This window comes from Accipiter gentilis, chromosome 22, assembly GCF_929443795.1.
Source record: "Accipiter gentilis chromosome 22, bAccGen1.1, whole genome shotgun sequence".
Lineage (NCBI taxonomy): Eukaryota > Metazoa > Chordata > Aves > Accipitriformes > Accipitridae > Astur > Astur gentilis.
In genome coordinates this window covers 21,255,495-21,273,586 of record NC_064901.1, presented here as the reverse complement: position 1 = coordinate 21,273,586, position 18,092 = coordinate 21,255,495, and the positions used below count along the sequence as shown (strand labels likewise).

Below are 18,092 nucleotides of genomic sequence, written 5' to 3'. Positions count from 1 at the left end.
TGTCCCAGGACACAGGGAGAACTCGGGCTGGCACGGCGAGGTCTCTGTCAGCTCACGGCCACCCCAGCCAGAGCAGCTCGCTCCTTTTCCCAGTGCCGTTCTGCTCCCGCGCGGCTCTTCGCACCATCACTGCCTCCCCACCGCGCTGGCTCGGGTCCCTGCCGCTGACTCTTCTTGGAGGCCGTACTCGAGTAGCCTCGCATGCAGCAGGACTTTGAGAGCTCCTTAGCTGTTCCCAGTCCTTATCCTCTTTTTAGCTGCAAGCCCCCCCCCCCCGCCCTGACTTTTTCCCCCTAGAGTCCAGCTGTCTTTTCTCCCTGCAGTTATCAGCAAGCTCAGAGCCAGATATTTTGGCACCAGAACACACGGTCTAAGCCTCCCCCTCTTCTCCCTCAGCTATGCCAAGGGGATGCCTGTGACAGCCCATGTGGAATTTAAATTTTCCTCCCAGTTAGGTCAGCAATGCCATTGGCAGTGCATACTTCCCACTGCGTTACAATTCCCAGCGGAGTGGAGGAGAGTGAAGCAGCATGAAGTTTGGGCTCCCCCTTTTATTCCTACCCCAGGGGAACCTACAAAAGTACATCCAAAAGGAAACAAAAGCTCTAACGAGCAAAGAGCTAGCATGCCCAAAGCGAGCCAGGAAAACAAGGGCTTCCAGGAACAGGGAGGCAGAAATAGTCTGGATGTCATGACATCAGCTAATAAGTCAAGAACTGGGCTATCAGAGCTGGGAAAGCTCTAATGATTCCTATAGCAAGCAGAAAATTGGCAGAGTGAGAAACCAACAGAAAGCAGGGCAGGGTGGGGGTAGTCTCAGGAACTGCCACATGGCACAAAAGTGCTTTCTGCCAGCAGGGAGCATGTTTTGTGCTGTGCCTCTGTGCAGCAGCTACATCTGTAATGTTTATCTCCATAGAAGGAGTGCAAATATTAGCATTAGGGTGGCTGAGGAATGACTCTGTGGCCACTGGTACAAAGAGCAGTTGCAGAGGCTCCCTCCCTCGTCTAAGAGTATCTCCTGTTCTCACCCACACACCCTGGATTTTGGAGAGACACCTTTAGGAATGGCTGGGATGCCCTGGGTGGAGATGACCTGGGTGGAGGAGTGCGTTCGCACAGGATTAGGCACAACCCTACAAACACCCCGCGTTACTTAGCAGGGCAAGCAGGGTTTAGGTGGAGCACGCAGGCAGGGACAGCAAGGAGAGGTCAGGGCACAAACAGGTTTTGGAAGAGTGGTGAAGTCCCACGCAGCAGCCACCACCGCTCCTCGCTGTGGGAGGAGGCACAAACAGCCCGACATTTGTGTAAGCTGTCAAGCAGAGGGCCTTGCTCAGCTGACAGGGGGAAGAGGACAGCAGCAAGGGCAGTTTCTTTAGTGTCTATATGGTAATTTGGTTTTGGTCTCGCGTTGCAGTGGGACAAATGACCTCAGGGCTGCTTTCATCAGGCATAATTATGCAAGCCCATATGGACATGAAAGCAGGCAAGAAATACCACTGCAGGGAGACTGCCACCCCCCCACCCACCCAGCTGGAGTGATGAGAGACAGATGCTGCTGTGGTTTATGGAGGTGTGATGCGCCCGTGCTAGTGTTCATTATGGATCCCAATAGGAAAGGTACCCAGACTCTGTAAAGTATTGATTAAAACACCATTTGTTGGGGATAACATTAGAAGGCAAAATGGGATAATATTAGATAATGTTACAGCCCTTCAGATGCTGGGAACACCAAGTAGTACAGCATCAGCCCATGCCACGCTGCAGATAGTGTCTGTGCTGAAGTTCACCAGTGTCATGGTCTTCAGGGCTTTTGTAGGATTTTCTTGGAAGTAAACAACTCTTTTTGTCATTTCTGCTGTCAGTCAGAAGGATGTTCATGTAAGAATGTGCTGCTTCACTCTAAGATATAGACAAGGACACGGTGGTAGCATCATCACCAGGTGCCGAGGGCAAGCAATCTGTAGGCTCCCCAGTTAGGTTGAGCCAGCAAAGTTTATCCTACAGCCAAGTGGTATGTGCAGCACTGGCCTGCACCTTCTCATGTCAACTTATGTGGATCACCTGAGTATTTCCCTTCATAAGACCTTCCAATATTCTCAGTTACTTTTTTTTTTTTTCATTCCTGCATTTCTCTCTGTCTCTTCTTTATAATAACCAGGCAGCCTTTACACTGCAGCTTAAATCAACATTATTATATTTATGCACAGATTTTTACCATCTTCTTGTCTTTCCTTTAAAGGAAAGGTGTTAGCACCTTCCATGGTGTCTTGCATTATATAGGGTTAACTTTAAACAACACTAGAATACAGTAGTTAGTTAAGCTTGCTTATCAGACAGGTATGAATATCCTCTAATACTTACCTATGCCATCTTCCTTTAATGTTACTTCTGTTCTGGTTCCTACATTCATTCTGTTGCTTAAGCACTTGTTTAAAAAAAACAACTCATTGAAACCAGCTGTTCTGTCACTATGTCTGGCGGCTTCTTTTCCAGTTGCCATTCCTCTTTCCCTCTGTGAAACAGTACAAAACCATCTACCAGGGCCATTAAGTTGTTAACTGTAACTGCTGCAACTTTTTCTCTCGAGATTACTCAAGGTTACATCCATCACTTAAGTTTCAACTATTTTTTTACATCGGTTTTGCTTTATAATTGGAGATTTTCACTACATCCTGGGACATTTTCCAGCCCTTTCTGGTATCTTACAACAATGTTAGTAATTAAAGATGCTGGCTCTTCATATTATAACCCTTTTTTTTTGTTGTTCTGTAACATGCTTCTAGAGCTCCTCTCTGTTCCTCCCATTCTTATGGTTAGCCTCTGCAGCAGGACAGCGTGCATCAGCTGTCACCTCTCTAGGAGCTTTGACTTCCACCCTTTGAACATTTAACTCTTCCATCTGTTCACTGTTCCTGGAAGCAACTTTTTATCATTTCTGTTTTCTTTCTGCCTTCACCCACCCATGAGTGATGGATGCTATTTTCTTTCTTAGGGTAAGAGAGTTGATATTCATACCTTTACCCTCCCAGAGTTATGGCTTTCAACACAGCTGGGAGTTTTGATCTCTTTCCCTCTGTGAGCTGACTCATCTTTTTTAAGTGAAGAAAGCCTTTGGCAATTGTTTATTTCCTATGTAACTATTTTTCCAACTTCCAGGGAGCTGAGTATGGAGGGTTTGGCCTTGGCCTATTTTCTTGGGCCTTTGTCTGCTCTGTGACGGATAGTTTGCTGTTTCAATAGTTGGGGTATTTCTGAATACGTTCCTGAAGCGAGTTACACAGTTTGATCACCAATTGTAACACTTTGAATACAATCATAAAGGATGAATCCCCCATCCCCTCATATAGGGGTTCCCCTGTCCCTGAGGAAACACCTGGGTCAGGTTTAAGCCAGTTTACAAGTTGGCCGAGGGTTTAACCCTGGCCGTGGTGTGAGGTTTAAGTATAACACTTAAGTTTATATGCATGCCCGACACCTGGTGAGGCCCTGCCAGCACGAAGGACCCCAACCATTCGAGAGACCTGTGCACTTATCGCCCCGGAGCGTTGCAGCAGCATCCCGAAGCCTTGGTGAAGCCCTGTGAGCATGGTGGAGCCCCACCAGCTACAAGACCTGTGCACTCGCTGCCTGAAGCTGGGAGGGTAACAAGTACACAAGATCTCCAGCCAGCCAGGTGATCCAGGTGTCTGCCACCCTGAAGCGTAATGATTATTGGCATTATAGTGCAGCATACTGTGTGACTGGTCCCTGTGCCAGCATATGGGACCAGGCAGGCACCCATCCTTTTCCTCGCTATCCTTCTTCCAGTAAGGCGTTTCTCACCAGGATCCTGCCAGCTACACCAAATGTAATGCACCGGTGCAAGTATTTGTTAGGGATCCCAGTAAGAAAGGCACTCGGAGCCCGTAATGTATTAATTAATTAAAATACCATTTTTTGGGACATAACACAAGAAAGGGTATAGCATTAGATAATCCTACACGCCTTCAGATGCTGCAAACACCAAGTTGTACAGCATCCGACAGATCTCTAGTCAGGCCATGGCACACTGCACAGATCCCATCCATGTTCACCAACATTGTGGCCTTCAGGGCTTTTATAGGATTTTCTTAGGAGTAAACAACTTTATTCATCATTTTGCTGTCAAGCAAAGGGTTGTTCACATAAGAACATGCTGCTTCTAAGACAAAGACAAAGACGTGGTGGTGGCATCATCACCAGGTGCCCAGTGGGAGCCACCTGTGGGGTCCTCAGTCAAGATTAGCCAGCTAAGTTTATCCTGCAGCCAAGTGATTTGCGCAGCACAGACCTGCCCCTACCTACTCAGATCAACTGTCAGGTGAATAATGTTTCTGTGAAGACCTCCTAATTCACAATTACTCCTACTTTTTCTCTCCTATTATCTCAGAAGAAAGAAGGTAGTCACAGGTCAGTGGATTAAGCAATAGGGGCCTGGATTCTCCCCTTCCCCCAGTTGTTTCCCCTTCTCTCCCAGTTCTGCTGTGACAGAGGGCACATGCTTCAAACACAGCACATGAGCCCAGCTCCAGCGAGAACACTTTGCAGCTGTGTCAATATTTGAAAACTGCAACAGTTAGTTAGGATAGGCACCAAAGGGAGAGCAGTAGGAAGCACTGCCACTTCAAATACAAGCCCCCCCTCGTACGCCTGTGCTCCCACTGGTCTGTCTCCAAGCTCTCAGGGCAAAGACTAGGCTCATCTGCCCCCTGACTTTAAAGAAAATAATAGCTAAAAATAAGGACACCCAAAGGTTTATTAGCAGAATTCACCTTCCATCCTCACTTCACATCAAAGTGTGGTGGATCTGACGCTAGCATCTTGTCTGCAAACTGGTTGTAAAAGTTTATGGAAAAAGTTGAATGTAGAAACCACAAAGAGCAGCTTTTTGGATTGTCACATTACGGCATTCATAGCACTCCAAAACTGTGCTACTGATGATTCCCTGCTGACACTATACCCTCCTCCTCTTGTGCAGTAGGCGTAAAAAGCGCAGAGAATTTAAGGCCCTAAAGAAAACTTTTTTGGGGAAATGCAGATGTTAGAGAGGTGCAAGACAGAGCGCAAGAATAACTAAAACTGAGGACGCAGCAAATGAAAGCAGTGTTTGGGGCAAGTCTCAAAGACCTCTGTTAGGTCTGGTATTGTCAGTCTCTTCCTATGAGGCCAAGTTCACATGGCATTGGGAACTGTGCAAATCCTTCCTGAAATGGGACCAATTTCCTTCAGCATGTCTCAGTTGGCAAATGAGCACCGAAGATGGAGCAGTGGGAATACTGGGGTGTAGTTGTGGTGGTGCTGTCTTTTAGCTTTTCAGTGCAGGAGCAGGAAAGAAGTGGAAGAGAGGAAGCAAGAATGTGAGAAAAAGAACAAGGGAAACAGATTAACGAACCCAACTGGAACATGGAGGAGAAAGGCAAAATCTTCTGAACGTGCTGAGGTGAACTGCTGAACCCTTACCTGGAGAGGGAAGGAGCCTCTCAGCTGGGGACAGTGAAAATGCGCTGTACAATGCTCTTTGCACAGCGAGACACAAAGCATCCTTTCATGTCCTCAGAGAGATCATCCGGTTACTGTAAGGCCAGGAAGCCGGCAGCAAGCAAAACAGGTGACAGTGGAGAAGGAACACTCAGCCCTAGCTCCAAGGCAGGACTTTGCTCCTGCTAATTGTGAAAAACGCTCTTCAAAAAACCCGCAACAGAGACACCTTGTAAACACTTGGGAAGCTGCTTCCCAGCAATGTCTGGCATCAGCATCACCTTCAAATGATCAGAAGTGCTGCTGCGCTGCAAGAGTAAAAGCCCAGGAAAGTGCTTGAATAGCAACAATTAATTAGAGAAAGAAAAACTTGAAAGGCATTGTTCAAAGCCATTGCTTTGAGACTTTTCCTGCCTTCCCCATAGTGCGCTGTGTAACAGAGGCAGAGCAGAAACACTGCTCATTAACGCTGTGGGTGTCTTCTCTAAGAAGTTATTCCCATCAACAGCCAAGAGCCAATGCCTTCCCTGCACCAGGCCCGGCTCATAGCTCCAAGGAGCAGCTACCGAAAAGACCCAGGTCTCTTCAGGCAGTTACCTCCAAGACTGCTAATTCTGCCTGGGGCTGAGCCACAGGGCCTTTTTGCCACAGAGAGACAAAAGACCTAGGGTTTTTGTTGGTTTTTTTACCCCACTTTAATAAGTACAGAAGATGATCAGCCAGGGCAGGCTGGGATAGTCAGGTCCCAGACTCGACCTCCACCACTTCTGCCACTGCTCCGAAGCCCACCCCCTCCTGGATGATGACCACGTCACTCGGTGAGCCCTCATCCTGCACTATAATGCATTTGTCCTCATGCTTGGAGATGGTGATTTCAATGATGTCCTTTGCCGACAGCAAATGCCCAGCAGGCCTCCTGTGGGCAGCAGGATCTGGGGGGCTGCCTCGAGACTGGTAAGTAGCAACGCAGTGACCGCTAGCTGCGATCAGCAGCTCAGCCTCATTTGCTGGCCCCGGCACCTCCACCATGAGCAAGGCGGGCTCTGCCGCAACCTCCTCCTGGCGGCCCTTCCTCTGAGGTTTTTTCCTTGCTGCCTGGGGTAGGTCCACAGCGAGGGAGGCCACTGCCGTGGCGAGTTCCTCCGGGTCCTTTTCCGCCTTGTGGGTGAGCACGTGGCGCGCAAGGCTCTGAGGAAGGGTGTAGCCCATGCTGCAGAGCTTGCATTTGTAGGGCTTGCCAGCCAGGTGGGATTTCTGATGGCGCCGCAGCTTCGTGGCCAGGGTGTAGGACTTGCCGCACTGCTCGCAGCGGAAAGGGCGCTCACCTGTGTGCAAGCGCTCGTGGGCACGTAGCGTGTGGGGGTCCCGCAGCGCCTTGCCGCACACAGTGCACAGGTGGGCCTCACCCGTGTGGGAGATGAGGTGTCGCCGCAGCTCCGGCAGCTTGGGGAAAGCGTCGCCGCAGAAGCGGCACTTGTAGGGCTTCTCGCCCGTGTGCAGCCGGAGGTGCTCGCGCAGGTTGCTCTGCTGTCGGAAGTCCTTGCCGCAGTAAGGACAGGCGTAAGGGCGCTCCCCCGTGTGCAGGTGCATGTGATTGCGCAAGGAGCCGGCGTTGGCCAAGTGGCGTCCGCATATGGCACACTGGCATCCTTTGGGACTAGTTGGGCCAGTCCCAGTGGCCACGTGGATCTTCCTGTGAATGCGGAGAGAGGGCCGGCGCGCAAAGGCCTTGCCACACTGCTCGCAGGAGAAGGGGCGCTGGCCGGTGTGCAGGACCTGGTGTTCCTGCAAGTCTCGTTTGGTGCGGTAAGCCTTGTCACACTGGGTGCACTGGAAAGGCCGCACACCCCGGTGGGCCAACACGTGGGCCTTGAAGCTCTCCTCTGAACTATAGCTCTTGCCACACTCCGTGCACAGGAAGGGTTTGTGGCCAGCATGGACAAAGCGGTGCTTCTTGAGGTGGCAGAGCTGCAGGAAGGCTTTACCACACTCCCCGCAGCGGTACCTGCGCTTGATCATCTCCTTCTGGGACAGAGCTTTTGGTGGGGGGCCTGGGCTGCCAGAATGACCCTCCACCACCTCTGTATACTCCTCCTGCCCGTCAGGCCCCTCCAGTGGGCCCTTTCCCCCGTGCTCTGGGGATGCCAGTCTGGAGTCTTTGGAAGCTTTGCTCTCTTTCTCACAAGTTTCTACACTCTCCCCTTCAGAAGGACTGGGCTGCTGGGATTCCTGCCCAGCTGTCCTGCCACCACAGTCCTGCAGGCACTCCTGGAGCTGGCTGGTCAGAGCATGCACCTCGCATGGCTCGGCAACCACGCGAGCAGTGAGTTGAACCCCACTTGAGGGCAACGACAGATCCAGGTCTCCTGGACATGCCTCTTTATGCCCCATCTCCACTTTTTCTGCTGCAGATCTGGGATCCACACCCTTGTCCAATTCTTCCTCGCACCTGCCATTGGCCTTAGCGGTCGAGTTGGTCTCGAGGTGCTGATTCTCAGTCCTCGCCGCTGTGGCTTCCCATGGCTGATGTTTGGAAGCTGTGCTTTCCTCTTCTTGCAGCCTGTGGAAACATTTGGCAGCCGGCCTGCTAACCTCAGTAGGGACATCAAGGACTGCGGTTTCATCAGCCACCATCCTGGAGACATCGGGATCCCCTGCACAAACACAAAAGCACGGTGGGTGAATTAACACTGGCTGTTGCGATACGACACAACTGCTGCTGGATCAGAGGAACGTGAACGTTGGACACAGATGCTCTGCTGTGCACTAATCCTGGGGCCCTGGCATGAAACCTGTTATTTGTGTGACCTTTTTTCCTTTTAAAACTGGGGAAGGTGGGGGAAAATCTCTGTTCTCTCACCCCAGACAGCATCCGTACACTATTTCTAGTATTTCACAGGCAGCATTTCTAGGAGATACCACCGTGAGCGGCATAAAACAGCGCGGCACGCTGCGTTCTCTCTCGGCTGGTAGCTCTTCAAAGCGACCCCAGGTCAGGGCCGCAATCTCGGGGCGCTGGGCGAACGCTCCAGGGCACAGACCCCGGGCGAGACAGCCGAAGGCTCCTGGTCCCCAGCACCCCAAAAACCGTCAAGGCCAAGCCGTTCGTTTCCCCCAGGCTGGGAAGCGGGTTCCCGGTGCGGCACCTACCTGCCAGGGGCTCCGCCGCCGTCCCACCGGCAGCGGCCCCGCGGGCCTCTTCGGGCCAGTAGAGCAGCTCCGCGCCCGCCGGGATGAGCCGCCGCGCCCGCAGCTGCAACCGGCCGCCGGCCCGGCCCAGCGCCACGTTGGCCTCCGCCTCCTTCGGGCTCCTCCGCACCAGGCTGCAAGGCACGGCCACAGCGTCGGCCGCGGGTACGGCCGCCCGCCCGCCCGCCGCGTCCCGCCGACCCCCGGTACTCACCTCCTCCACCCCGGCCCCGCCGCCTCCTCCTCCTCCTCCTCCTCCTCCCCGGCCCCGCCGGGCGGCCCCAGCAGCGCCCCGACCGGCAGGGCCCGGCCCACGCACCACACGCCCGTGCCCCGAAACCCGGACAGCGACGGTCCCAGCGCCAAACCGGGAGGCAGGTTCCGCAGCGACGGGCAGGCGGCGACGGGCGGTTCCTCGGGACCCGGCCGCCCACCGCCGCCGCCGCCGCCCGCGGGGGATAGGCCGACACCGGGGGACTCCATGCCGGCGGAACGGTGTGAGGGGGGAGCGGCGGGTGCGCCCGGAACGGCGAGCGGGGCGGAGCGGGGCGCTGTTCGCCGCCGCGCTTCCGGCGGGCGGCGGAGTGACAGGCGGCCGGGCCAGGGCCGGGCGGTCAGCGGCCGGTAGGTTACCGGCGGGCGGGCTGCGCCGCACCGGAGGCGGGGGTGGGGGGGTGGGGAAGCGCAGCCGGGTCTTTTCGTGGCAGCAGCGGGAACCCGGGCGGGCCGCGGCGGCCTGGCCTGGTGCTGCCGGGGTGGGGCTGAGGCTGAGCGGGCGGGCCGGGGCCCCGAAACCCCTGCCCGGGTTTTAGCCCGGGGGGTGAGGGGGAAGGCGGTTATTTCTGTGAGAGACGCCGAGCCCGGGGGGGTGGTAGAGGGGAGGGCGGTTATTTCTGTGAGAGACGCCGAGCCCGGGGGGGTGGTAGAGGGGAGGGCGGTTATTTCTGTGAGAGACGCCGAGCCCGGGTCCTCGTTGCGGGGATCGGCGGGAAGAGTCTCCCCCAGCGCCCCGGTATTAAGCTCCGCGGGCAACCGGGTGGGGAGAACAGGGGCTCGGAGGCCGCGGGCGTTTTTTAGTCAGGTCTGTGGTGATGGGGGTGTAGCTTGCTGCCGGAGCGGGGTACGAGGCCGGGCTGCTGTCTTGTCCCGTCCGCAGCGGCGGAGGCGGGGGGGGGGGGGGAGGCAACTTGTCGTCCCTTTTGGTGCCTTATAGCGGGGGCTGCGAAACGTCCCTCCGTTTTAGGGGGTCGGCAGGTTGTGTGGGGACTCGGGGGTTTCTTTTCACGGCGTAAACTGCTAGATCTTGGAGTCTTTTGAGAATGTTGAGGTTGGCTGTGGGTTGTCACGGGAGCTCGGTCCGAGGGGATGGGAGAGAATCAGGCGTGTGGTGGGGAGGAGGAGGAGGAGAGGTGCAGCCCCTGTAGGGCTGTGTGTGCCCCCCCCCCCCCCCCTCCTTTTCCTCACATGTTCCGCGTGTGATGGGTGAATCCTGCGCGGCACTGATAGCAGCCTCTGTACTTGGTGCTGCAGCTGCGAGGGAAGAAGCAGAGCTCAGCGCTTTTGCTCTCAGACCCTGCAGAGAACCACTAAGAGGAGGTTGATTGCGGGCTGGGATGGATTTCCAGAGGTGGCCTTCAGCATAGGCCTTGAGATGGCTGGAGAAGGAAGGCTGCTCATTTAAAAAGCTGTTAGAATAATGAAGGGCCAAAGAGTTTCCCCAAGCAGTGGTGTGTCTGTCCTGAGGGAGTTGGTCACAGTGAGCCAGACAAAGCCTGGCTGTTGACCCTTCAGTTCTTTCGGGGTAGTACCGGAGCAGTGATGCTCTCAGTGGTATCATCAGTCTTGATGTGAGGGGAGACTTGGGCGGGAACTTTCTCAGTGAGTCTCAGTCCTGGAGCTCATTCACGTGAGTACTTTAAAGGTCTGCTGCTGAGTAACTGCTCTCTTTTTTTTTTTTTTTTTTGCAATGTGCTTGATATTAAGACTATGCCAAAGCGCAGGGGCTTGATTGCTGTGTACAGAAAAACAGACATTTGTGCGAATGAAATGAAACTGGGAGGAGCTGCAAACGGCAGCAGAGTCAGAAAAAAATAATACAGTCACCCCGGAACTGGGATTCCTTTGGGTCTGAGCATTATTTGTTAATTGGGCAGGGAAGAAGAGGTCACTTGGCTTTTCTAATTCTTTATTGCGTGTAAGTACAGGTCCAGACACATGGACGTATCTTGATGTGTAGATTTGCTTCTGAATTAATCATGTATCTGGAAGAAAAACAGGAAAAGGAAACTGCCGAGTAGGTGCAGCATAGAAATAAGTGAGGGAAATTAGTGAAACAAACTGCAGATAAAATCAGTCTGCGTGAACAGCAGCTACCAAGACTTCATAGATACAAGTGAACTGTCTTCCCTGGGTAAATTCTGGTGGGATCTTGCATAAGGAATCTCCAGCTCAGGATACGTGTGAAAATTGTATTTTAAAGGGCTGAGGTTTCTCTCCTTCAGCGGAACTTGCTGTTCTCCAGCACATCTCTCTGTTATCAAGAAAGCCAATTTTTATTAGACAGCAAGTGTTCAGGTTCAACCAGTGTAGGTTCAGAAAACACACTTAAATGCTTGGAAAAAGGGAAACATTTGGCTCTTTAGAGCCTGGCAGTAAGTAAATGCTTCTGATGTCAAGTGTGATTCTTTAGTTTTTCAATGTTTGACTAGGCTTTTTACTTTTTAAATCTAGGTACCTCATTTTTCTTACCTTATGATTGACTATACAGGGTGTATCACTTGCATCTTGTCATGACGCCTATCTAAAACAAGTGGGATTCTTAAATTGTGCTAAGTCTGGTGAAATGCTGGTTTTTGACAACCACTTCACTCTTATACTGATACAGACGGACTTTCTGTTCAGTGACAAGCCCTGCTTCTGGGTCATTTTTGAGTACACAGGGAAAAATCTCATGCAGCTGTGCTGTCAGGAAGTGCAATGTATACCCTTATACTAAGATCCCCAAGTAGTTTCGTACATCCTAACTCCAGGTCTGTCCTTCTCAGTGTCTGCTAGTTCCCAGGCATTTAGAGGATTATGTTTCTCCAAACTGTTCTAGGGTTACCTGATGTGGGACCCCGTGCTTTGGTCTGTTGCGGTGTTGGGAAAGGGCTGGGGAAAATTATGCAAAAAAACCTTCTGGGGCTCTCTGGGAGCTACAGTCTGGGTCACAAGAAGGATCTGAGATCTGAGAGGTCTTCTGCTCTGGATCCTCCTTCCATTAACATTTCTGCCACGGACCACTAACCTAGAGCCAAGGAATGGAGCTGCCTGGCTGGCTGTGAAAAGCACGTGGAGGCATCCGGGCAGTCTGGTCTACCTTTCCAAGGGGTAAGGAAGGTTTTGGCAAGAGCGCTATCCACTGGGCTCTCTTTCCCGTGTGGAACTGTAAGGATCCTACTAACAACTTCCTTCTTCCACATGGTGCCACACTAGGATTAATTTTATGCCTGAGGGGAAGTCCCCCAGTGGTGTCTATTAACCAGCTCTTCTGCCTCTGATCAAGTGCTGCAAGTTGACTGTGAAGCCAAGCTGTGATCCGTATGGGGACAAGTGAGGACGCTTGGTGTTTTGCTGGCCCTATGGCAGCACCATCACTGCTCCGTGGGAAGATTTGGATGTGGTCCCTAAGTGCTTCAGGACCTCACTTTGAGGACACTGTTGCTACTAGGCATCCCAAGAATCTGACATGAAAGGCATCTCAGCGGATGGCAGCAGCTGAACATAGGTCCTCTGTCCCCACCAGGGCTGGGAAGTCCCCAGGAGCTGTGAATGCTGAGGGGCTGTCCTGGGGGACCATGGATGCCTCCTTAGCCTGGGGTGCTGGGTTGTGGGGCTGCTGAGCTGCAGCATGGAATGCTTTAAGCACACTGAGTCATGAGAGTTGGTGCCTGGCGTTACCATAGAAATTGGATCAACTGCTAGGGGTGGGGAGTCCTTGTCCCTTTGCTCCACTGCTGCGTGGTTCCAGCATGAGCTCACGGTGCAAGGGAACCTGATTTCTTGCTCCTTGTCCCTTCGAGGGCAGAGGAGGTCAGACAGTTCTCGCAGCCCTCACCAGAGAGCAGGGAATAATTTCGCTTGGGTCTCTCTCTGCTTGGCTGCAGCGGTCAGACCCTGTGTGTTTTCTGTGCTGTCTTGGTGATCCGCTGCCCAGATATCTCTTGCTCTTTCATATTTCGGCAAACTTATTTCATTTGATTAGCAATAGCTCCCAGTCCTTTGGGAGCCCCAGGGAGGTGAAAACTGGTTGTAAAATGATGAATAGCAGATAAGGGAGGGCAGGAAGTAATAAGCATGGAGTAGTCCAGAAGGAGGGGACAGGCACTGAATTTCTAATTTCCTGTACTCTCAAAATACATCCCCAAGCTTGGTCATGAGTGTTGCCCTGAGCGTGGATGTGATGCCTTCCAGTGCTCAGTCTCTCACAGGTTTTCTCCTCTGTGCTTACAACCGAGTAACTGTTTCATCATCTTCTCTGGATAAAGATACACGTTCAAGCTCTAGGGATGGAAGATGCTAAACATCATTGCCCCCCTCCATTCTGCTCAAGGAAATAGCTTTACTGTGAATATAATCTTCCCACACAAAGGCGTTGTGCCTCCTCAGATCGTCTTTGAACTCTTTGCTCTCCTCATAATGCAAAATAAGCACAAACCCGGCTGAGAAACAGCGTTACAGTCTTGCTGATGCAAGGTATCATTTTGTTTTGCTACAGTTCCTCTTGGCTTGCTGCCTGTTGGCTGCTGAATTACTGTCCGTGTGGTCTGTGTGAGCAATCCAGATCTATGTACTTGTCCTTTCCAGTGTTTCCTTGCTTACTTCCAGGACACTGACTTTAGAGGATAACAGCTGTCTCCTAGGGGTTGTCCCTAAGAATTGGTACTCTTAGGAGGTGTTCTGTGCTGTGCTAGCTCAGTCCTGGCTTTGACACACCTTCTGCTCCAGGTGAGAGTGAGAAATGTTTGCAAGCAGCAGCAAACACGCTGACCTGTCTGTTTCTTGGACCCTCTTAATTCTTTGTTCTCCTCGGTATTACGGCATGCTTGGTGAAAAATACTCATTCTAGCAATATGGCTTTAAATTAAAGAGGTGATTCCTGGCTGCTTGCTGTCTTGTAGGAGAAAGGACTTGCTGGATGATGCTGAAAGAAGATGAGGGCTGTATGTGTATTGTTCTCCCTGTCTTACTAGCTCAGCCTACGAAATCCTGTTTTAAGAAGCTGTTCACTTCTGTGTTCAGATCCCAGCATGCTGAAGCACCCACTTTGGTGTTGTTGAGAGCTCTGGCCCTCCCTTATGGTGAGAAGAGGGGGGGTGATTCCTGGGAAAGCTTCCAGCACTGGGCCAACTGTGGAAACAGCTGGGCTTTGTGCCAGCCCTTTGGAGGGAGGGGGAGCTCAGAGCTGGTACAGTGAGTGTATCAAGCAGGGGCTGGTGTAGCCTGTCGCCTTCCTCAGCGTCTTGCTGCTGCTTCTGTTTCAGGAGAGAAACTACTCTTTACAGAGCTGTGGTCAAGCAGAGACTCGCTGAGAGGGTTGGTAAAGGCTCCTGATGGCCTTCTGATAGCAATAGGCACGAAAGAATCTGACGTATGAAAGAATCTGTCATATGTTGGTGCTCCTGGCTTGGAGGAGGAGGAGTTGTTCCTGCCTGTGTTAAGGGGGAGGGGAAGTATGATCTCTGGATAAGTAAAGATAAGGGAGGATTTGGGGAAGATCAGCCAGAAGAGGAAGAGCCTCTATGGGGAGGTAAGCTTGTGATCTCCGTGTCTCACCTAGCAATCTCTGCAGTCCTTGTTCTAGACGCTGCAAAATAAACTGCGGTATTTGGGGACCATGGCTGCAGACCCGCTCTCGGAGCTTCAGGATGACCTGAACCTGGATGATACCAACCAGTCCCTCAGCCAGCTCAAACTGGCCTCCATAGATGATAAGAGCTGGCCAGCAGATGAAGCCCCTGCTTTTCCCAAATCAGGTAAGTATCCTGCTTGTTTGGGGTCTGGGTGTTGGCCAAAAAGGAATTGTTTGTTCTGCAGTACTGTGGTCATGTCTACATATACAGAGAGCCCCAGCTCTATTTGAAAGCTTTAGAGATGCATTAATCTTGCACTACACCAAAGAGAATTAGCCCTGCCATTGAACAGCACTAAAAAGCTCAGAGCCAGCTGATGTAAACATATTCTTCTCAGTCCTGTGGGTGGCTGCAATTTGGTGCTGACAGGACAGACATGCTATAAGTCCTTGAGTGTCCTCTGTTATGGTCTCTTGCAAGATAGTTTGGCCTTCCTGAGTGGAAGGGTCTTGAGCTTCCATGTGGGAGGGAGGGCTGGAGATCTGAGTTGTTGCTCTGAAATCCTGTGCTATGGACTGCTGCCCAAAGAGGTCAGGGAAATTAGCTCAGGGGCATATAGGACGGCCATCCATCAAGGGACGATGTTAAGATCCTCCTGCTCTAAAAAGCTATGATTGTGCCCTTGGCACTTGGGTTTTGGTCTTTGTGAATGTTTGTGACACATCTGAACAGTCATTTTTTGAGAGGGTGCGCGGTCTGAGGGACGCATATAGACCTCATAGGATTGACAGGTCTCTTTTGAAGTCATTGCTGCTCTTGCCCACTCAGAATTTCAAAGGTGGGTTTCCAATGTGGACAGGTGCATACCTTAGTCCCTCCCATGTTGAAGAGCCATTTTTCTCTCGTCCCTTTATCTCTAGTGTACCCCTTGCCAAGGTGCTCCAGATCCCTTCTCCTAAGTGCTTGTTCCTTGTGTTTTGTGCAGAGGACTCCAAAGGCTCCCCAGAGCCCGTCACTCACCTGCAGTGGGATGATCCCTACTATGATATCGCACGGCACCACATTGTGGAAGTAGCAGGTAGTGATATTTCTGTTTTCTCCTTTGATGTCTTTGCAGCTGGGCTGAGGAAGAGTCTTTCTAATGGGTTTCTGGGGGCACCTGCTATATGCCAGGCCCAAGTGGCAATGACAGCTGGCATTGTAAAGAGGAGCACCAAACTTCTTGAATGTTTGCAATATGTGTAATTTTCTTGTTGACCTTGGTTAAACTTGCATTCCTTCTTGGCTCTTACTGTCTTGATTATATTTTGAGGAGGACTCGGTTGCTTTTGCTGAATTGTTTTAGATGTGGCACTTGACTACATCCTGATCACAAGATGTGGTTTTTGCATGATAATACCACAGAAATTATCTAGTTACAGCAGTACTGTTGCAAGGTCCTCAGCTGACTGAGTAATCCACAGTAGGTCTGACAGCTCTCTTACATCTGAATGGCCAGAGCTTGCCATCCTGTCCAGAAACAACATCTACAGAAATCTGAAATAGAGGGAATAGGCCCATGGTGCACTGCAAGGAAAGGCTTGATCATTCAGAGTCACAAGCATTCAGATTTTTTCTGTGTGGTTGTCTTATCCATATTATTTTAATTACACTAACCCTTGGTGATTTACTGATGGGACCTCCATAAGAAAGAGTTTTGGGGGTAGTTTTTTAGGTTGCTGTGGTAAGTCTGAGGAAAGGCTAATCCCAGTTTGTCTTGCCTTCCTTGTTAAAAAAAAAAAAAGCGCCTCTTCAACCTGTTGTGACTTGATTCACACTTCCTCCTTGATTACCTGTAGCCACCTCCTACCCCTCCTATTGCCATTTCTCTGTGCCTTGGTGCTTGCCCCACAAGTGAATTTGCAGTGAAGCAGAGGCGCGAGCTGGAGTCCCCCCTGATTCAGGGTTGTTCTGCAGCGAGGGTTTGACCACAGAGGGAAGATTCACAGGCACTTACCTTGGTAAGAGTTGTCCTGACATCATTCTTCTCTGGGCTGTCCTCTAGAATGAGCTTTCTTTCTCCTAACCTCTCACGTTACATCTTTTGGGGAACAAAACGATAATGGCACACTCGACACTTTGTTGTTCTTTGTCTTCTGTGTGCCTCTGGTTGCTCGGGTTGACAGACCAGGTGTTTAGCATTTGGGCCATTATGTCTTGTAGGTTTGCCACAAGTGCTTTCATTTGCAAATGTGTTACTAACCTTCTTTTCCATGGGGCTGGAGTTTCAGGACTGGGGTTAATAGAGTTCTGCACACTGGCCTCCCTACTGCTGAAACTGGGAAGGGACAGATGTGTGGGCTCCACCATTTCAGTGATAATAGCTCTAATATTTGTAATGCAAATGGCAGAGGTAACTGGTGTTTCTGGACTCTGGGAGCTGGTGAGTTAAATGATACTGTTGTTCACTTCAGACAAAGCTTCAGACCAAGTGCTTAGCAGAGAGTTTAGATCAGAGACATTGATAAGACTGGAATGTCAGCCCAAACCAAGGATGTACTTTGTGTGCTGCCTTCTGACGTAAGCACCAGTCTTTCTGCGGGATTTCTGTGTCGAGGTAACTTTTTTTTTTCCCAAGCTCTCTGAATGAAGTATCACTCCAGCGGAGGTGTGTCTCAATGGCTGTTGGAATGCAGCCATTTGACACGTTGTCTAGGATAGCAAATGAAGAATTCTTTAACTTCCTGAAAGGATTTTGGGGTGATTTGATGGCTGACTGGGAGGTGTGCCTGCATTCTGAAAGAGATCTCTTCCCTGTTGTGGTTTAAGCTTGTGTTTCTAGTGAGCTCTCTGTCCCTGTCTCTGTACAGTGCAGAAGCAGCTCAGAGAAGCTTCTGTTGTTGGCTGGTCCTGGCCAATTTTCACTGGTAGCTGGTTTATCTGAAAGGCTGTGATGGTCCCCCACACAGAACATGCTGCAATGCCTTTCTTGGCATTGAAAGAGCTAGTAGCACAGCTCCAGATAGCAGATGTGCTGCTCCATAGTTTTGAGACTCGCTGTGTCTCATCTCCTGAAAGCAGGATTTATGAAGTTGATCAAAGGGGCCTGAGTTGTCATCTGGGATCTGGGGTGAAGCTGTTTGTTCAGTTTTCTTGGTCAATAATTAATAATGCTAACTGTTTGGAGAATCAGACAGGGTAATGTTCTCTGGGCTGTTGTTGGAGGCAAACAATCCAGGAAAATCTGGAAAAATCCTATTAGAAGTAGCCTGGAGAATCAAAATCTCACTGGAGGATTAATAAGAAACTGTTTGGATCTGACTCTACTGACAAGCTGTGCTTCTCGGCACCTTCAGGTGCAATGAAAGCTCGCCAGGCTGAGCCTGAAACAAAATAGCTCCACGCCCAGTTGTCTTCTAAATATTAGCAAATGGCGGCAGACCAGGGGTAGTTTTGTCCATTCTGCTGATTTATGAGCTTTCTCTCCCGTGTCCTTCCCTTTTCTGCACTTAAGAGCAGAAAGCATATGGCTAACTCTGTTCCTGCCTTCCCTGAAATATATTCTGGGACGATGATGCTATTTTGAGACAA

General features: G+C 51.1%; 2 protein-coding genes across 5 annotated transcripts in view; one reads left to right on the top strand and one right to left on the bottom strand.

Annotated features, from left to right (window-relative positions):
* Window positions 1-4,502: 4,502 nt before the first annotated feature.
* ZNF408 (zinc finger protein 408) lies at window positions 4,503-10,907 on the bottom strand. The gene is made up of 4 exons (XM_049826009.1): window positions 10,894-10,907; window positions 10,156-10,221; window positions 8,653-9,488; window positions 4,503-8,156 (listed from the first exon to the last, which is right to left on the bottom strand). Exons 1-4 carry the CDS (start codon window positions 10,905-10,907, stop codon window positions 6,241-6,243), a joined length of 2,832 nt encoding a protein of 943 aa, XP_049681966.1. The 3' UTR covers window positions 4,503-6,240.
* Window positions 9,251-18,092, top strand: part of ARHGAP1 (Rho GTPase activating protein 1) — a 25,912-nt gene continuing 17,070 nt past the window's right edge. The window contains exons 1-5 of one of the 4 annotated variants that reach the window (XM_049825712.1): window positions 9,596-13,425; window positions 13,558-13,677; window positions 13,851-14,030; window positions 14,522-14,705; window positions 15,508-15,600. In XM_049825712.1, coding sequence (XP_049681669.1) covers window positions 14,567-14,705; window positions 15,508-15,600 — 232 coding nt within the window. In that variant the 5' untranslated portion in view covers window positions 9,596-13,425; window positions 13,558-13,677; window positions 13,851-14,030; window positions 14,522-14,566. Of the gene's footprint in view, window positions 9,316-9,595; window positions 13,678-13,850; window positions 14,031-14,521; window positions 14,706-15,507; window positions 15,601-18,092 lie in introns of those variants that run through there. The other 3 variants (XM_049825711.1, XM_049825713.1, XM_049825710.1) reach the window with 3 other exon arrangements.